The 18535-nt window shown below is 37.0% G+C and overlaps 1 protein-coding gene across 2 annotated transcripts in view; it reads left to right on the forward strand.

Moving 5' to 3' along the window:
• LOC126263729 (gamma-tubulin complex component 6) overlaps window positions 1-18535 on the forward strand; it is a 259126-nt gene that overhangs the window by 108373 nt on the left and 132218 nt on the right. For both annotated transcript variants that reach the window (XM_049960887.1, XM_049960888.1), the window contains one exon: window positions 15955-16116. In XM_049960887.1, coding sequence (XP_049816844.1) covers window positions 15955-16116 — 162 coding nt within the window. The remainder of the gene's footprint in view (window positions 1-15954; window positions 16117-18535) is intronic.

The raw sequence follows: 18535 nt of genomic DNA on the forward strand, positions 1-18535 counted from the left end.
TTATTATTAGAACATGAGCATTTAATATTACTAAATGTGGAGTACTCTTCCTCCAAGTTTAGATCACTAATTTAGACAAAGATGGTGGGGCTTGTCTCATAGGTAAATAGTTCAAATTCTGGTAATGGATTAAATGTTCATCATTAGTGTTTGGCTAGCAGAGGGAGGAAATATGGTATCTTAAAGTTCCAAATCACTAGACTATGTAATAATTTCATGAATTAAATTGTGAAGTTCTTTGTCTCTCAGTGCACCTTTGGTGCTCTATTAGAGAAGAAGGCTGTATGTATCTGTATGCACTCACCATGATATCTTACATGAAACAGTTAAACATCAGGAACAACATTCACAATTTGGAAAGCAATGTTGTCTTGTGAGCTGTGAACCAAGAAAATCTTTCATTTTTCAGTGGCTAAACCATGGTAGAACTGTTCAGACAACAGTTGCCAATCTTGAAGTTACAGAAAAGTACTGTTGAGTCATTCTGCAGTGGCAGGTGTATTGAAATGAACCTTAATGACAAAGTAAAACTGTTGGATTCTGGTACCTGAATCAGGATTTGTACATCTTTTCAAAAAGTCGAGCTGCTGGAGTACTGTTCGCAGGGAGCACATATTAGGATACAAGCTGATGTCACAATACACTTTTAATCTACCATTAAGACTTATTCTACTTTTATTACCTTGTTATAAGTTGCTTCATAGTTTGCTGTCTCAATAGATATGGAGATGAAACTGTTCCTCATTGTTTACAGTATTATTTTATTTTGCAAATCTTGTCATATTTGCATCATCTTGTCTCTTCCTTCAACCTATTAACTCCCTTTCAGTGAACATACACTGACATGTTTAATGTGATAGAGAAGTAAAGAAGAGAGGGACTATAATCTATACTACTATATAAAGACAAGTTTCTGTATAACATTGTAATAAAAAGTCTCGAATTGCTTCAAATTTTACATGATGCTCTAATAAACATTTGGATAGATATAGGCTATAATTTCATTAATACATGTATAAAATATAAACACATATTTAATAAAACATTCTTTCCAATAATCTCAAAAAGTTCTTAACCACTTTACTTCAAATTTTTACACATTATTCTAATAAGCATTCAGACAGACAGTTGCTGACTAATTTTTAAATCTGTGTCTATTAATATATGAAGACAAACTGTTGTTAAAGGTTGATACCATAAATCTCAAAAAGTACTTGATCAATTGACTTCAAATATTTACCTATAGAAATAGAGGCAACTCCTTTCAGTTTATTCTGTGCTACACCTATTCCAATGCTCCTCTTCACTTTAGTGTTCAGAATACTCTTAAATACAGTAGCCTGATGATGTGCATGTTAATGATGCCTGTAGCATGGCATGGTACAGTAGCTCCGTTCAGTGCAGTGGCCTGTGAGCAGTCCGTGCCAGACAGGAAGCATGTCCAGATGTGGCTGCGCTTATATGTATCTCCGCAATGCTGAGAAAAAGTGCGGGTTCATTTTCTTTCTTACAGTCGGTTTTAACCACGTTAGCAGGACTTGTAAACAATATATATTCTTTCCCTTTATGTATCGCTACCAAATCTGGCAATGATTCGGATTTGCTAAATACGTATGGAAACTGTATGTATGTTCTCATCTCCTTCTCTACTATCTCTCTGACCACTTATTCTTGTAATCTTTCCCTCCTACACATCACTACTAGAATTTTCTGTCTTTGCACAAATTTTGAAATTTTTGAGAGGTGTAATATATACATGACTAACTTTTTACTTATCTTCATTATGTCGTTGTTGTTGTCATCGATAACTCAAAGTCTTGTTGTGTCTAGGAGTACGTACTTGCTGCTGAAAATTTTGATTTAACGTTGCGGGTTCTTGTTTCACTAAATAACTGATGAAGATTCCCCTGTTGCTATAAATATCTTTTTATTTTAGCCCATTCTTCTATACCACACTGACATCACAATCTCCATTTTTGTCAAACCACAAATTACATTATTAGAGACAAGATTAACGAAATATGTGCACTTCCATCTGAGGCATGCCCACCACTACTTACACTCTGCGGTACTCACAATTTGCAAAGAATTTACAAAGCAAAAGAGTTTACAAAAAAGATGAATCTTCACTAAAATGTATCATTATTTTATAAACAAATCCAGAAACAAATTTAATAATTAGTGTTAGATTGTGCAGTTAAGCCTAAATTTTGCAATTTCAATTATTCTTAAAAGAAGAGTAATTTTAAGTGTTAGTATATGTTGATTGTAACACATTAATTTCTTTTTTATACATTTTAGCCTGAAATATAATACATCATATACAAAATCATATGAATTCTTTTAGTGAAACAGCTGAGATACTTTTAACCTTTGCAGGAATCAATAGTGTACATGTAATCAGTTACTTCTATAAAAAAGGTAACGTTAGGGGAGGACGACTTGTTATACTCTCCCCCTCTCTCTTTGTCCATCTTCTTCTCCCACCCCCTTTCTCAGTCGATCACATCCTCCTTTCTCTCTCTGTCCTCCTCCTCCTCCTCTCCCCTCTCTCTGTCCATCTTGTCCTTTCCCCTCTCTATGTTTGTTTCCTCCTCCCCCCCCCCCATCATCCTCTTCCCCCCTCTCTCTGTGACTTTGATCTCCTCTCTCTCTCTCTCTCTCTCTCTCTCTCTCTTTTTTTTTTTTTTTTTTTTTTTTTTTTTTTTTTTTTTTTTTTTTTTACTGGCGTTGCAAAGGAAACCTTAATTGGTAATTGAAGTTGCTTAAACAAATGGGTAAATCAGTTCGTATCATTGGTACATGGAGTATAAGAGAGATCTCTCCAGCTGTTGGATCTGTGAGAGTAATAGCTTCAATGACAGTATTTTGTATGGTTTTTATCTGTGAATGGATACTTTTACAAAGTTTCAGACAACTTAGATTCCGTAATAGTGTTCTTATCATGTGGTGATCGACCCATGAATCTGAACCACACCAGGTATAAACCAGCAAAAAATCTTTCAACACAACAGAATGAATAAAGTTCATAATTGCATTTTAATGAGTTCAGTTATAGGCAACGAGTAATTGTGAGAAGTGCCTATCTTCAACCAGTGGTTGTATGTCACACACACACACACACACACACACACACACACACACACACACAGCAGAGCTAAGCTTGAATCTGTCCACAACTCAAAATCCAATCAGGTACAGTATTGCACTATTCAGGATAAATTCATGTAAACAGAGTCATAAATAGCTTTGAATGATGACACAGTCCAGTAGTTTGAGAACCAAAATCAGAGAATGATAGCAGACATGTACACATCTTATTATATTGTCCATACAAGTAAATGTCTTCCACATTAACCTACATACACAAAGACCTAGAAGATTCATTTACAAATGATAAAAAAAATACATTCTGATTTAAAGCTACATAATGATTGAAGAGTCAATCCGCCAAAAATTCCCATCGATAGATGCTCGAGTACTTTACCCAGCACCCACGATCTCTTGCAAGATGACTGGTCCAGCAGAGTACAGCCATACAGCAGTTTGAGGGTGGACCTGCGCACCTCTTTCAGCTCCCTCCTTAGAGCTATCATGATATGCTCCACGGCATGGGCAACTTCCTGTCTAGCGTTCACATCAAATCCTGAAACACTGTTTTGTGTACTAAATATGTTGTTCAATACCTCCTTCACATCAGATGAGATATGCTCTCCATCTTCATTTTAAATAGTCAATTATTTGGGATTTATGTCAGGTGCAATTAAAAAGTGTTCACATATGAAACATTAATAATCAGTGTTAAATACAATAAAAAATGGACTAAAAAAGTAATGCACACTGACATGGTCAGATACTATTCCTAATCTTTGCAGTACATGTTATGAATATTGTCCCATTTCAGAACTGCAAAAAGATCTCTACTCATTTAGTCTCGAGGCATGTATGTATTTAATTTGAAAGCACAAATCTATTGCAGAACATAATTATATAGTGTATCATGGATATTACTCAGTCAGTCATGTAACGTACTAAATTCTAGAAAACAAACCACAGTTATCTAGTCTTATGAATCTACAATCCACCACTGTAGCTGAGTGGACAAGGTGCCAGTTGTCATGCCGGGGGGTCTGGGTTTGATTCCCGGCTGGGTTGGAGATTTTCACCACTCAGGGACTGGGTGTTTGTGTCATCTTCATCATTTCATCCTCATCGACGTGCAGTAGTTTGCCGAAGTGGCGTCACCTCGAAATACTTGCATGACGCGATCAGGTCTATCCACAGGGATGCCCTCGCCACACGACACTCATGCATCTACAGATAGATTTAAATTCAGTCAATGGATAAGTTAGAGCTCTAAAAACTACAAGATCTTACATACTAAATTCATGACAATGGAAAAAGAACAAACAAACAATAATTAGTTACTTATGGATCATGTCTGTCAACACTTCCAACATAAGATCTCCTACTTCAAACTTAGAAAATCTACCTTTACCATCATGTCTTTGCTTTCTCCTATCACCCTGTTTTTTTCATCATCTCCCTATGTTAATAGATAAGTCAGAACTTTAAAACTACATGATATTACATACTACATTCATCGAAAACAAAACACAATGACATAGTCTTATAAATCTACAAACATAGTGAATATTTTCTTCTAAACTAGGTATCAGTATGCATTCATGTTCATATCTCTTGTCGTCTATACTATATGTTAACAGTACTTGGCATCTTACATAATTGATTTGCTTACCACTAGCTCCTCTTATCTTTACAAGTACAGTGGACATTGATACAAAATTCTTACTATACTGGTTATTATCCCTAAATTGTTAAGACATGTCACAAATTGGGCTACCTGTATCATTCAAACAGTTCCCTTCCCACTGATCAACTTAATCCTAATGTAAGAACATCCAAAATCTGAAACATCATCTTTGTTATTGGACACTACATGTAAAAGATCACTTTCAGTTTCATCAAATGCTACATCTATACTGTTTTTGCAAGGTTTATCAACTTCATTGGTATCATAGCATTACTTTGGTCACACATGTTGTCAGGTAAAGATTGAACACACTTAATAGGTTCCATAGCAAAACCAACATCACTTACTACAGAAGGAACACAAACTATATTACTGTCAAAATTACATTTCCTACTTAGATATTCTTAATTCCACCAATTTGGATACAGATTTTGACTAATTATGGCTAGGTCATTCAAGAATGCGTATTTGTCTACGTTATCATCAATTTGGTCCCAAACAAATTTTTAAAAAAATTCACCTTTATTCTCTAAGCTTACAGATAACCCACCTTTACTGTTTGGATCATTACTCTGCATGACATTAATGAAAAACTGCTTTGACTGGACTGGTATTCCATGACTCTCACTTACACCATCACATACAACACTTACCATCCCTGTATTCACAAACAACCCTGAAACTTCATTACTCTTAAACTCCACAAAAACCTGATACTCATCATCATCATTATCATCATCATTTTCTTCCAAAATTACTTCATCAATAACATCATCAACATCACAATTCTTATCACTATCAAAGTTACACACCTAACTTACGTTCATTTGAAATAAGGTACCAGTCTCAGACTTATCAACCTCGGTCATTTCACAGCTCTCATTCACATCTACATCAAACATATCTCCTATTTCAGATCCAATACATTTATTACCTGTTTTACATGTATCAATAACACTGTTTTCTGACCAGGAGAAGAAATCATTAGTACATACCACATCAAAATTCTCATTACTCTCACATTCTGGTTTGTGATTAGTATCTACATCATTGTGATTAACATAGCATTCCAAAAATTTTGATCAAAACATAAATGGGAAATCTGATATTCCTTCTGTTCAACTTCAGATAGCTGTGCTATGCTATTAATACTATTAGTGTTGTCTAAATGTATGTGTAAATTGGAGGGTCCTGTACTTGTGTTTCTTCACCTCAAAGTAGTGGACCTTCATTGAGGCCGACCACCATTTCCCAAAAAGTTGCCTCTATGATTGTTTCTCCTATTAAATTGCCCATAGTTATCCACATTGTTCCTATTCTGCTGATGTTCAAAGTTTTTTTCTCTATTACCATGTTGACCTTGATTGAAGTTCGCTATCTCTGTTTCTGTAGTTGTTACCATTGTGATCTCTATCATTTCAGTTGTTATGGTATGTGTTTCTTTCTAATGTCCTATCCAGCCTGTCTTCATGTTGTAAAAATTGTTCCAAACAGTCATCAGGTCCATGTACTAAATCCCACTGCAACGTTTCTGGTAATCTCCTTTTTATTGCATCAACTAATGTCGTTTCGTCAAATGGGCTGTCAAGGTGTGCTAATCTCTTAAGTTGATTCTTACAAAATTATTTCAGTGTACTGTCCCTATTCCTATAATTTGGACCATTCAGAAATTCACTTTTAATTCTCCCTTGTTCAGCTTCTGACCAAAATTTATATAAAAAACTTTTTTGAAACTTTGGTATGCCTCCCACTGACTTAAATTTAGATTTACCCATGACAGAGCTGTGCCCTCAAGATATCTTTTAACAATTTAATCTTTTGGTCATCACTCATGCCTGACACAAAACTATCTCTACAGTGGTGCATGTAAACTTTTGATTGGAATGTTGGACCACGCAATACCATTTTTTGAATACAGATTATTGTGATTGAAATTTTCCTAAACTTCTGTTCCATTTTTTCCTCTATGACCTTCTGTTGAACTCTGACATCATTAACACTCATCTCCTGGCCTGAACTTTGTGCAACTAAATCATTTTCCAATGCAATAAATTTGTTTTCTAATACATCAAGTTTTTCATTCAGACTTTTTAATTCATCTGACAACCCATATTTTAGCTCCGAAACCTGACTGCTAATTTGGTCTATTCGGTATTGTACCCTGTCCGTTTTGTCGCTGTTTTCAGTATTCAGTTCATTTAATTGTCCTTGTAATGAAGTAAATTTTTCAGTTAACTGATCATTAACTGCACTAAATTTACTGTTGTTATCTGTTTTTATTTCTGTTAACTGATCATTAACTGCACTCAATTTTGCCAAAATCAACTTCATAATATCAGTTTTCACTGTTTCTTTGGTTTCTACACTTTCACTTAGTTCAAACATATATAGGCTACATCCTACAGCTTTCACTTCATCACCACTACCCTCATCTGTATTCATTTTCCTAGCAATCACACAAGTCCACCAAGAATAATTAATTTCAAAAATGGTTTGTACCTATGTTTTCTGATGTCCTTTGTCATAGTTGTGAAGTCCTCTTTCAATTCATCTGGTCCATCATTGTTGATATTATATGAAATTCTCATCACTGTTGATACAGCTTTATTGGGCAGTTTTCTGGTCTTCTTTCGCTGAGTAATTGGAGCTTCTGAAACTTTCTTTACATAAAAACTGCAAAGTCACGTATCCAAAATCCATTCTTCTTCTGCAACAGACAAAATTTCCTTATCAGTCAACAGATCACAACTGACGCCACCACTTGTAGTTTTTCCCTCTCACACATCACTATTAGAATTCTCTGTCTTTGCATACATTTTGAAATTTTTGAGAGGTGTAAGATATACAAATGAATAACTTTTTACGTATCTTCATTATCTTGTTGTTGTTGTCGATAGCTCAAAGCCTTGTGTGTCTAGGAGTACATTCTTGCTGCTGAAAATTTTGATTTAACGTTGTAGGTTCTTGTTGCACTAAATAACTGATGAAGATTTGCCTGTTGCTATTTATACCTTTTTATTTTATTCCATTCTTCTATACCACACTGACTTCACAGTCTCCATTTTTGTCAAACCACAAATTACATTATTAGAGACAAGATTAGCAAAATACATGCGCTTCCATCTGAGGCATGCCCACTACTACTTACATTCTGCAACACTCACAATTTCCAAAGAATTTACAAAGCAAAAGAGTTTACAAAACATGGTAGATTGTGCAATTAAGCCAGAAATTTTGCTCTTTCCCCATCTCTCTGTGACTTTGATCCTCGATTGGGAACTGAAGTCGCTTAAAACAAATGGGTAAATCGGTTGGTATCATTGGTACATGGAGTATAAGAAAGATCTCTCCAGCTGTTGGATCTGTGAGAATATGACAGTATTTGGTATGGTTTTTATCTGTGAATGGACACTTTTATGGAATTTCAGAGAATTCAGTTTCCATAGTAGTGTTCTAATCATAAGCCAATAAACATTAAAAATAACTTTCCTGTTTTCTGTTGAAACCAGCTGTGAAGAATAAAATGAAATAGTGCATTGTTGTGTATACACATTTTATTTCAAATTATAAATAAGGGAAAGAATAAATATATAAGAAGCAGCTTGTCTAATGGTCTAAATGCCTTGATATCATAGATAAAACTTGCTCAGAGAAAGAAAACTGAACTGCACACTTTCACAGAACAGCATTTTCTTTCTACCATTCAGTTTTAAAGAAAACTTGTTTATTGTTGTTTTAAAAAATATACAGCCTATGTCAGTCTGGATGTTTATTAGAGTATTGTGTAACACTTTAAAGTAAATTGGTCAAGAACTTTTTGAGATTTTTGCTGACTTTAATTGCCTGTTACATATATTCATATCAATAGTGTGAAGAGGGTAGTTGCAACTCACCATATAGCGGAGCTGCTGAGTCGCAGATAGGCAAAACAAAATAAGCTTTCAGCCAACAAGGCCTTTGTAAAAAATAGAGCCCCCTCTCCCCCCCTCCCCCAATCCCACACACACACACACACACACAAATGCAACTCACACACACATGACCACACTCTCTGGCAGCTGAAGCCAGACTACGAGGGGCTGCAACAGTGCATGGGAGAGGAAACTGACTGGTGGTAAGGAGGAGGCTGGAACGGGGAGAAGGACAGATAGCAGGATAGGGACGGAGGATGGTGAAGTGCTGCGCGCGAACCTACAGGAACAAGGTGGAGAGAGGGTAGGGCACTAGGTGCAGTCGGGAGGTTAGACGGAGGGTGGAGGAGAGGGGCAGGGGTAGCAGAAAAGGAGAGAAATAAAAAGACTGGCTGCATTGGTGGAATAGAGGGCTGTGTAATGCAGGTATCATAACAGGGAAGGGGGTGAATGGGTGAGGACAATGACTAACGTAGGTTGAGGACAGGAGAGTTATGGGAACTTAGGATATATTTGCAGGGAGAGTTCCCATCTGCACATTTCAGAAAAGCTAGTGTTGGTGGGAAGGATCCATGTGGCACAGGCTGTGAAGCAGTCGTTAAATGAAGAATTTAGTGTTGAGTGCCATGCTCGGCAACAGCACGGTCCAGTTGTTTCATGGTCACAAATTGTCAGTGGCCTTTCATGTGGACAGACAGCTTGTTGGTTGTCAAGCACACATAGAATGCAGCACAGTGGTTGCAGCTTAGCTTGCAGATCACATGACTGGGCTCACAGGTAGCCCTGCCTTTGATGGGATAGGTGATGTTTGTGACTGAACTGGAATATATGGTCATAGGAAGATGTATGGGACAGGTCTTGCATCTAGGTCTGTAACAGGAATATGAGCCATGAGGTAAGGATTTGGGAGAAGGGGTAGTATAGGGATGGACAAGTATATTGTGTAGATTCGGTGGACAGTGGAATACCACTGCTGGAGGGATGGGAAGAATAGTGGGCAGGTCATTTCTCATTACAGGGCATGACGAGAGGTAATCGAAATCCTAGTCAAGAATATAATTCAGTTGATCTAGTCGTGGGTGGTACTGAGTTATGAGGGGAATGCTCCTCTGCGGCTGGATGGTGAGACTTTGGTAGGTGGTGGGTGACTGGAAAGATAAGGCACAGGAGATTTCTTTTTGTACAAGGTTGGAAGGATAATTATAATCTGTAAATGCCTCTGTGAGACCCTTGCTATATTTAAAGAGGGACCACTCGTCACTGCAGATGCGATGGCCATGGGTGGGTAGGCCGTATGGAAGAGACTTCTTGGTGTGGAATGGATGGCAGCTGTCGAAATGGAGGTATTGCTGGTGGTTAGTGGGTTTGTTATGGACAGAGGTGCTGATCTAGCCATCTTTGTGGTAGAGGTCAACATCTAGGAAGATGGCTTGTTGGGTAAAGCAGGACCAGGTAAAGCGAATGGGGGAGAAGCTGTTGAGGTTCTTGAGGAATGTTGATAGGGATTCCTCACCCTTGATCCAGATCGCAAAGATGTCATTAGTGAATCTGAACCAGGTAAGGGGTTTAGAATTCTGGGTGTTTAGGAAGGATTCCTCTAGATGGTCCATGAATAGGGTGGCACAGGATGGTGCCATGCGTGTGCCCATAGCTGTACCCCGGATTTATTTGCAGGTCATGCCTTCAAAGGAAAATTAATTGTGGATATTCATATTATATTCATATATTATTTATACCCTTTGACCATCCAAATTTTATTACAGTATTGTTTGAAAATTTGAAGAAACTTGGTGTATAACTTTTTGAAGTTTTCCTAGCAACATTTCCCCTTTATGTATTATATATAGATATATATTTACATTTCATATCCATTAAAATTATGTAGCATATGCCCATCTGTCTGTCCGAATGTTTAGTAGAGTATCGTTTAAAAATTTGAAGTAAATCAGTCAAGATTTTTTTGGAGATTTTTCGTAGCAATGTTTAACAGTGACTTGTATGTGTATAGTAGTATAGATACATTTACATGCATTAACAAATATCGCCTATGTCTGTCCAAGCAGTTATTGCAGTACTGTGTAAAAATTTGAAATAAATTGCTCAAGAACTTTTTGAGATTTTTGCCACGAATATTTATATAGCATACATTTTTAAAAATACATAGCCTATGTGTGTCTGAACGTTTATTAGAGTATAATGTAAAAATGTGATGTAATTCGCTCAAGAACTTTTGGAGGGTTTTGGTAACAACATTAAACTATAATTTGACATTATATAGTAGTTGGCTGATCAACAAAGACAGAGTGTGATTTTTTTCCTATAGCTTCTGTGACAGTTTCCTGTCTGTACCATCAATATTTGAAAAGAGCAGGTTTTTGTGTGTAATGTCCATAGGCAACAGCACTATCAGATTGGTAGGTTGGTGGTAATGTTCTATTTTGTAGATGTGCTTTACATTTTGCTTACCAAACAGTGGAGGTGACACGAGAGGAGCTGTATGGCACAATAAAATGATATGTTCATTTACACTGAAACTCACAAAAAGCTGCAGCATGCATACAGTGAAGATGCACTGTTTCATGCAACAGTGTTTAGGCGGTTAAAGGACTTTGAAGGATGACGAATTGTCTGTGTTAAGGAAGGTGGGCCTAGTGTTTTGGCTTGTGCTGTGACTGAAATCAGCATTAACAAAACTGCTGTGATCATCCATTAGGACCGATGGATAACATTACTTAACACCACAGAAGTGTTAAGAATTTCATGTGGCAATGTCTCTACGATTAAGCATGATCATTTCCATATGACCTGTGCTTATGCCTGATGGGTGCCACGTCTTTTGACTCCAAACAAAATCCTGTGCGAATGGAGACAAGCTTTGAGTGCTGTGCCTCTTTGCTGATGTAGGAGATGGGTTTCTGAACTCTGTTATCACAGGTGATGAGTCATGGCTGCATCATTATGATCCTGAATGAAAACAAGCCAGCACAGTATGGAAATTGCCAAGTTCTCCAGTACCAAAAAAGACAAAAGTTGTTCCATCTGCAGGGAAGTGATGGTCATCACATTTTTTGACTGTCGGCTAATGATTTACCAGCATGCAGTTCTCCCCCACACTACTGTTACACCAGCGTACTACACATCAGCATTGACTTGACTGAGTAAGCACATTGCAAGAAAACGACTAGAAGTTTCTTGCACTGGGTGGTGACTTCAGCATGACAATATGTGGCCTCACCTAGCAAATCAAATTGTGCTAATTCTGGCTCAGTTCAACATTACCTGTGTACCACATCTGCCTTATAACGCTGATCTTGCCTGCAGTGACTGCTTTTTCTCTCAATCAATAAAGGCAAAGTTTCGGAGCATTCAGTTTTAAAACCCTGCAGCAGAACTCAAGAAAAGTGAGGCAATTCTCAGTGGCCTGACAAAGAATGGCCTGCCATGTGTTCAAGGACTGGACACTATGAAAAGTGCAGTCAAGTGGGGGGGGGGGGGGATGGGTGGGGGGGGGGGGCTGGGAGTTATTTGAAAAAAATAGTGTACAAATTGAAATGGAGTAATCAGCCGCAGTCTCTGTTGATCAGACCTCATACCACATGTACTAAAAAATATATATCCTGAACCTGTGACTCTTCAAGCTCTCCTGAGCCTGTCCAAATGTATGTGTGTACACACACACACACACACACACACACACACACACACACACACACACACAGAGAGAGAGAGAGAGAGAGAGAGAGAGAGAGAGAGAGAACTCATTTTGATATAATAATATAGGTATTTATAACTAGTATTTTATCCACCCTCAGCAACTTAGTTGTATATAATGAAATAATAAACAGCCAAGCCAGATGTGTAAAAGAAATTTAATTTCTTTGCTGATTTCACTAAACTCTAGGTTTCGAATTCTAGGTTGCGAACTCTAGGTTGCGGTTTATTGGTAGAATCCTGAAGCGATGCAGTCCTTCAACAAAGGAAATAGCTTACAATATGTAAGTTCGTCCAGTCTTAGAGTATTGTTCGTCTGTATGGGACCCTTACCAGTTGGGTCTGATTCAAGAGATTGAAAAGGTCCAAAGAAGAGCGGCAAGATTCGTGACTGGTACATTTAACCATCGTGAGAGCATTACAAATCTCATAGAAAGTTTGAAGTGGGACACACTTGCAGATAGACGGTGCACTAAATGGAAGGGGCTACTCACTAAATTCTGAAATCCGATCTTCACCGAGGATGTAGAGCATATATTATTACCACTAACTTTCAAATCGCGCAATGATCACCATTCAGAGATAAGGGAAATTAGAGCTCGTACTGAGGCGTTCGGACAGTCATTTTCCCTCGCGCGATCCGCAGGGGGGGGGGGGGGGGGGATATGACTATGGCACGAATTGTGCCCTCCGTCACACACCACTTGGTGACTAGCGAAGTATATATGTAGATGTAGAAAGAATCTAAATTTCTTTTACCAGTTTTGGTAAAGAAATTAAATTTCTTTTATGCAAATGGTTGCTTATTTTTTTGTTAGATATTTATATATCACATATGTCTAGAAAATGCATGGACCATGCCTGCCCAACAGTTTATTACAGTATCATCTAAATATTTGAAGTATGAGAAACATAGTTAGCAAAACTCAAAATGTTCATGACCAATTTGCTTCAAATTTTTACACAATACTGTAATAAACTTTTGGGTGGGCATAGACTATTCATTCTTTAAATATATGAGATATATAAAACCCTAACAAAATAATATATAAAATTGAGATTTTTGCTAACAATGTTTCTATTTTATATAGTATATACACGTTTATATAGAGTATGTATTTAAAAAATGTATCCTATGTCCATTTGTACGTTTATTAGAGTGTCATGTAGAAGTTGTAGTAAATCAGTCAAGAACTTTTTGAGATTTTTTCTAACCACCTTCCCATTCATACATTAATGTATACTTAATTCTATACACATAAAAAGTGTGTAGCCTGTGTTTGCCTGAATGCTTGTGAGAGTAATGTGTAAAAATTTGAAGTAAATTGGTCAAGAACTTTACAGAATTTTTGGTAACAATGTTAAAGTATGATTTGTCTTCTTGTAGAAGTATAGATTTTGCATGCATATTTATACATCACACATATTAAAAGAATGTGTAGCCTATGTCTGTTCGAACATTTATTAGAGTATCGTATAAAAATTTGAAGTAAGTTGGCCAGGAACTTTCTGATATTTTTGCTAAAAACCTTTCCCATTTATATAGTATACATATTGTTAGATGATATATATTTAAAATATATGTGGCCCATGTGCATCTGAAAGTTTATTAGAGTCCTTTGTGAAAATCTGAAGTAAATTGGTCAAGAACTTCTGAAAATTTTGGTAACAATGTTTAACTACGACTTGTCTTTATTTAGGAGTGTAGGATAGATTTTAAACAAAAGTGATATATACAAAAATGTGATATATTATTTTCTTCCTTGCTGTCAATTTTACAGAAAATAGGGAAGTTGTATTTATGCTTTGTTGGCTTGTGATTAGAATACTATTATGAAATCTGAATCATTTGAAATTTTGTAATCCTACCCATCCGCAGATTTAAAATATGTGAAGTATTGTGACTGAAGTTACTATCCTCATACATCCAGTAGCTGCAGAGGTCTCTCTCATATCTCATATACCAATGATCCCAGTCAATTTAGACAGTCATTTTAAGTGACTTCAGAGGCCGATCAAGTTCCCTTTTCCATTAGGAAAAAACAAGATTAAGGTCAGAGTGGGGGGAGGAGAGGGGAGGTGAGAAAATGGATGTAGAGAGGGCGATGGACAGAGAGAGGCAGGCTGGAGGAGGTGGAGAGGAAGAGGAGGGAGGAGGAGATGATGCACAGAAAGGAGGTTGCGGGGAGGGGGTTATGGGCAAAGAGAGAGGAGAAGATGGACAGAGTGTAGAGGGAAGGAGTTTAAGAAATCTACCTACATACATTTAGCGGTTGTGAAGGATAGCCATGTTTACTGTTAAGAAATATAAACGAGGTGAACAGAGATGGAAAGAGAGAACAAAATTTGCAAGTAGTGGTGGAAAGGAATGGAACTAAAAAAAAGTGGCAACAGAGAAAACAATGAAAAGTGTGTGTGCGTGTGTAGTGGGGGGGGGGGGGGGGGGGCAACTAGTTTCAGGATGTGTTGATGAAACCAAGAAGGTGGTGGAAACCAAGCACATGCTGCTACATTTGAGGAAGTAGCCACATGTGAGTTCTGAAGTAGTAGTTCTCAGTGAGCCACATGCTTGGTGGAATAGCCACCTTGGATTTGGGTGTTGCATTTAAAAACATGATGAGGAGTATTATCAGACTGAAGACAGTGAGTGTGATTATTAATTCTTAGTTACAGTTTTGTGGTCATTGGGAAACAGAACCATGGTTTTATATCTTCTCTTATATTATATTAATCATTCAGTGGCTAACAAGCTTTTTGTAAAGTAGGCCTGGCCGGTGATACTACTAGATTCACAGAGCAAATTCTGCAGCAAGACAGTCACAAAAATCAAACCACATGACAAGAAAGTGGACCGAGCAATCTAAAAGAACCTGTTTGTGAATGTTGCATTGAGCAGGGGGTTGACAAAAAAGTAATTTTTGTGATGTGCAGATGATAGTTGGTTGGGAAAATGTAATTTCGAGGCTTGACTTAAGAAAATCGTAGTCCTTGGAGAGAGGCTGATTGACGCTGTCTAGACCAAGATAGTAGTTACTTCAAATTTACAAATTTACCCCTCTCTTCATTGCTGGATGAAGTAATTCAGTTTTTAAAAGCTAGCAAATCTATTTCTGCAAGTGTTCAACAGATACATAAAACATGATAAGGGATTGCTTTTTATACTTTATTTGGTTTTTGTTTTATCTTGCATCTCATTATGCATGAGTATGCATACGGTTTTGATTAAGAGTGCTGTATAACAGTTACCTACCCACTGACTAACTGAGTAGGTTTCCTCACTAAGCACACACAGTCCATAAGGTCTGTATTCACACACACACACACACACACACACACACACACACACAATGAAACAAACCCTATATACAGAGTTTGTGATATTTTATTTGTGTTGAAATCAATATGATTGCTTCTTTCTCATAATGCATTACCTTAATGGCTTACTCGTTTTGAGTCTCTGTTTTATGAGAATGGTTTCTGAAGTTATTTAAATATATTACTTTCCACTTTTAGATGGCATTTACTGTCTTTTGTAATAAATTTTAAATTTTTCTCCAGGACTTGGATGCATTCACAACAGCACAAAATATCTGTGTAGAAGGAATTTCTCCTGACACATTACAGAACTTTCTCACAAATTTTTTGGCAGTTGGATCACTGATATATCAGTTAGAAATATTGGTGCAGTCACCTCCAGAAGGTTGTTGTCTGGCTTATCAGGTAAAATGAATACAGTATATTTATTTGCAATGTATTTACAGTGTATATTGCCCAACTTTTTAACCTCCCATTAGGTCACAATTAGAAAATACTGTTTATAGGCAAACAGTGGTATGAGAAGAGGCTGCCACTCTTTGTTTAGAGAGACCTTTGAGCAGCATAGAGGCAACTTTATAACTCTTCTTTTGGACATTCATTCTCCATCAGTGAGCTTGACCATATGTGTGTAAGGGGTGGGGCGGGGTGGGGGGGGGGGGGGGAGGCACGTGCGAACTTGTACTGAACAGAACTAAACTGAACTGCTAAACTGTGACCTGATTAGGCTACCTCTATACATGGAGTGTTATTCTTTTCTCATACCATGGCCTTTTCATCACCCATATTTCTCCATTATCTAATTTATAAATGATATGTGTTAAATAAAATAAGTGATAGATTCTTCTTCCATGTGTGTTCTCTAACAGTTCATTGACAAACAGAGCAGTACAATTCTGAAATAAAGTAGTTCTACATATGAGGTACACCAAAGGAAAATAAGACATTTCCTATAAAAGGGTTGTAACTACTGCAGTAGGTTGCTGTTTTGCTGATAGGTGATGGACTATTTTTCCCACTACAGATAGCATATTTGTAGTAAACTCATTAACCCATTTCTTCATTCATGAACAGTTGTTATACACCAATGTGGAGAATTCTTCATACTGAAGGCAAGCATGCTTCAGAAATTTATCACAGTCTAAAGCAGGCATATAGAGAGCAGTATCTTCCATGTTCTGATGTTGTCAGCATTGTACACTGAAACAACAGAGCATCAAGGCCTTCCAATAGCTTGGTCAAATGCACATTGTCTCAAACTCTGCCATAATTTTGGCTATGGATCATATCACATGCAAAGAGACCTCTCTTGGAATTGCTGCTAAGTTTGATAAACAAGGGAGCCGTGCTTCACATAATTCAAAAGAAACTCGTTAAAAACAAAGGCTGTGCTTAGTGAGTGCCCAAAAATGTATTAGAGAATCAGACTATGCCAAGAATGTGTGTTTTCGAGGTCCATATGTCATGATACATGGAGTAAGAATGGATTTCACTACCAAAGTTTTGACATGTGATGACACTTGGTGCCACCGTTTACTCTTGTCTCCAAACAGAAGAACATAGAGTGATGGCATTATGGCTCCCTTTGTCTGAGACCTCTCTTTTTTCCTTGAAGGCTGGTAAAGTGGTGTTCACTTTGGTTTTCAATGTGCACAGGAGTTTCTACATTGAGCACTTCACTCCCTTGCTAAGTGCTGGGGCATGTGGATCACTCTCAGTAGATGTGTATCCTAGTTTAGTTTTTTGTATCTTCTGTAGATCATATTCATGAAGTTCGCCATTTCTGTGCATGGGTAAGGTAAATTGTGGATAGTGTAGCAATTTTTTCCCCCTAGTGTTATATTGAATGCTACTATTATTTTGATATGGTGCCTGATTTTTCACAACAAACTTTATACAAGAGTAAATGTAATTCATAATTGTATGCCAAATTTTGTAAACAGTCACCTACTTGAAGATCCAGAACGGCCACCAGATATTATCCTTACAACACATTTGTATACAAAGAATACTTTGTGTCTGTGTGTGATATTGCTCCAGAAAATTATTTCATATTGCATCAGTGAATGTAAGGTTTTAATGTAATTAATTTTTAATGCTTTTATTACCAAAATGTTCAATTACACATATAACAAATGCCACTGAATTCAAGCATTTGAGAAGATCTATAGTAAGTCATTTCTAATTCAAGTTCTGATCAGTATGCACACACAGAAATCTTGAACAATCAGTTTTAAATATTTCCTTTCTCTTGTCCTACATTGGCATGGATGGTGATGTATATTGCATTAAGCAGATTGAATGATCTTCTCTCTCTTTTTTTTGCTAAAGTAAGTGATAGCCAGTTCACAAGGAACAGGTAGTAACAATTTTGAATATTTCTTACTTTCTTTTACAGCAGCTCTTTTGGGGTTGATTAAAATGCTTGCATAATCAACAAATAGTACTATTTGTGCTTTATCAGTGTAAGGTAGGAGGTCATTCATGTATAGCAAGAACAAGAGTGGTCCCAGAACTCAACTCTGTGCAATGACACTAGTAGTTTGTTTCCACTCAGGAGGAGGTTCAGCATGAGAGCTCCATGAGCTATCTGATATGACCCTTCACTTCCCTTCAGTTAAATATGAAGTGAGCCACTTACTCATTGTACCTTGAAAGCCATAAATTTTAAGTATCTCAAAAAGAAATTTGTGATTTTCACAGTCAGATGCCTTAGACAGGTCACAAAAATCCCCCTAGATGTAATCTTATCATTCACATATTTTAGTAAATGAACAATGAAATTGTAGATGCCATGTTCGGTAATGAGGTCTTTCTGGAATTC

Source organism: Schistocerca nitens, chromosome 6 (assembly GCF_023898315.1).
Source record: "Schistocerca nitens isolate TAMUIC-IGC-003100 chromosome 6, iqSchNite1.1, whole genome shotgun sequence".
NCBI classification, from domain to species: domain Eukaryota; kingdom Metazoa; phylum Arthropoda; class Insecta; order Orthoptera; family Acrididae; genus Schistocerca; species Schistocerca nitens.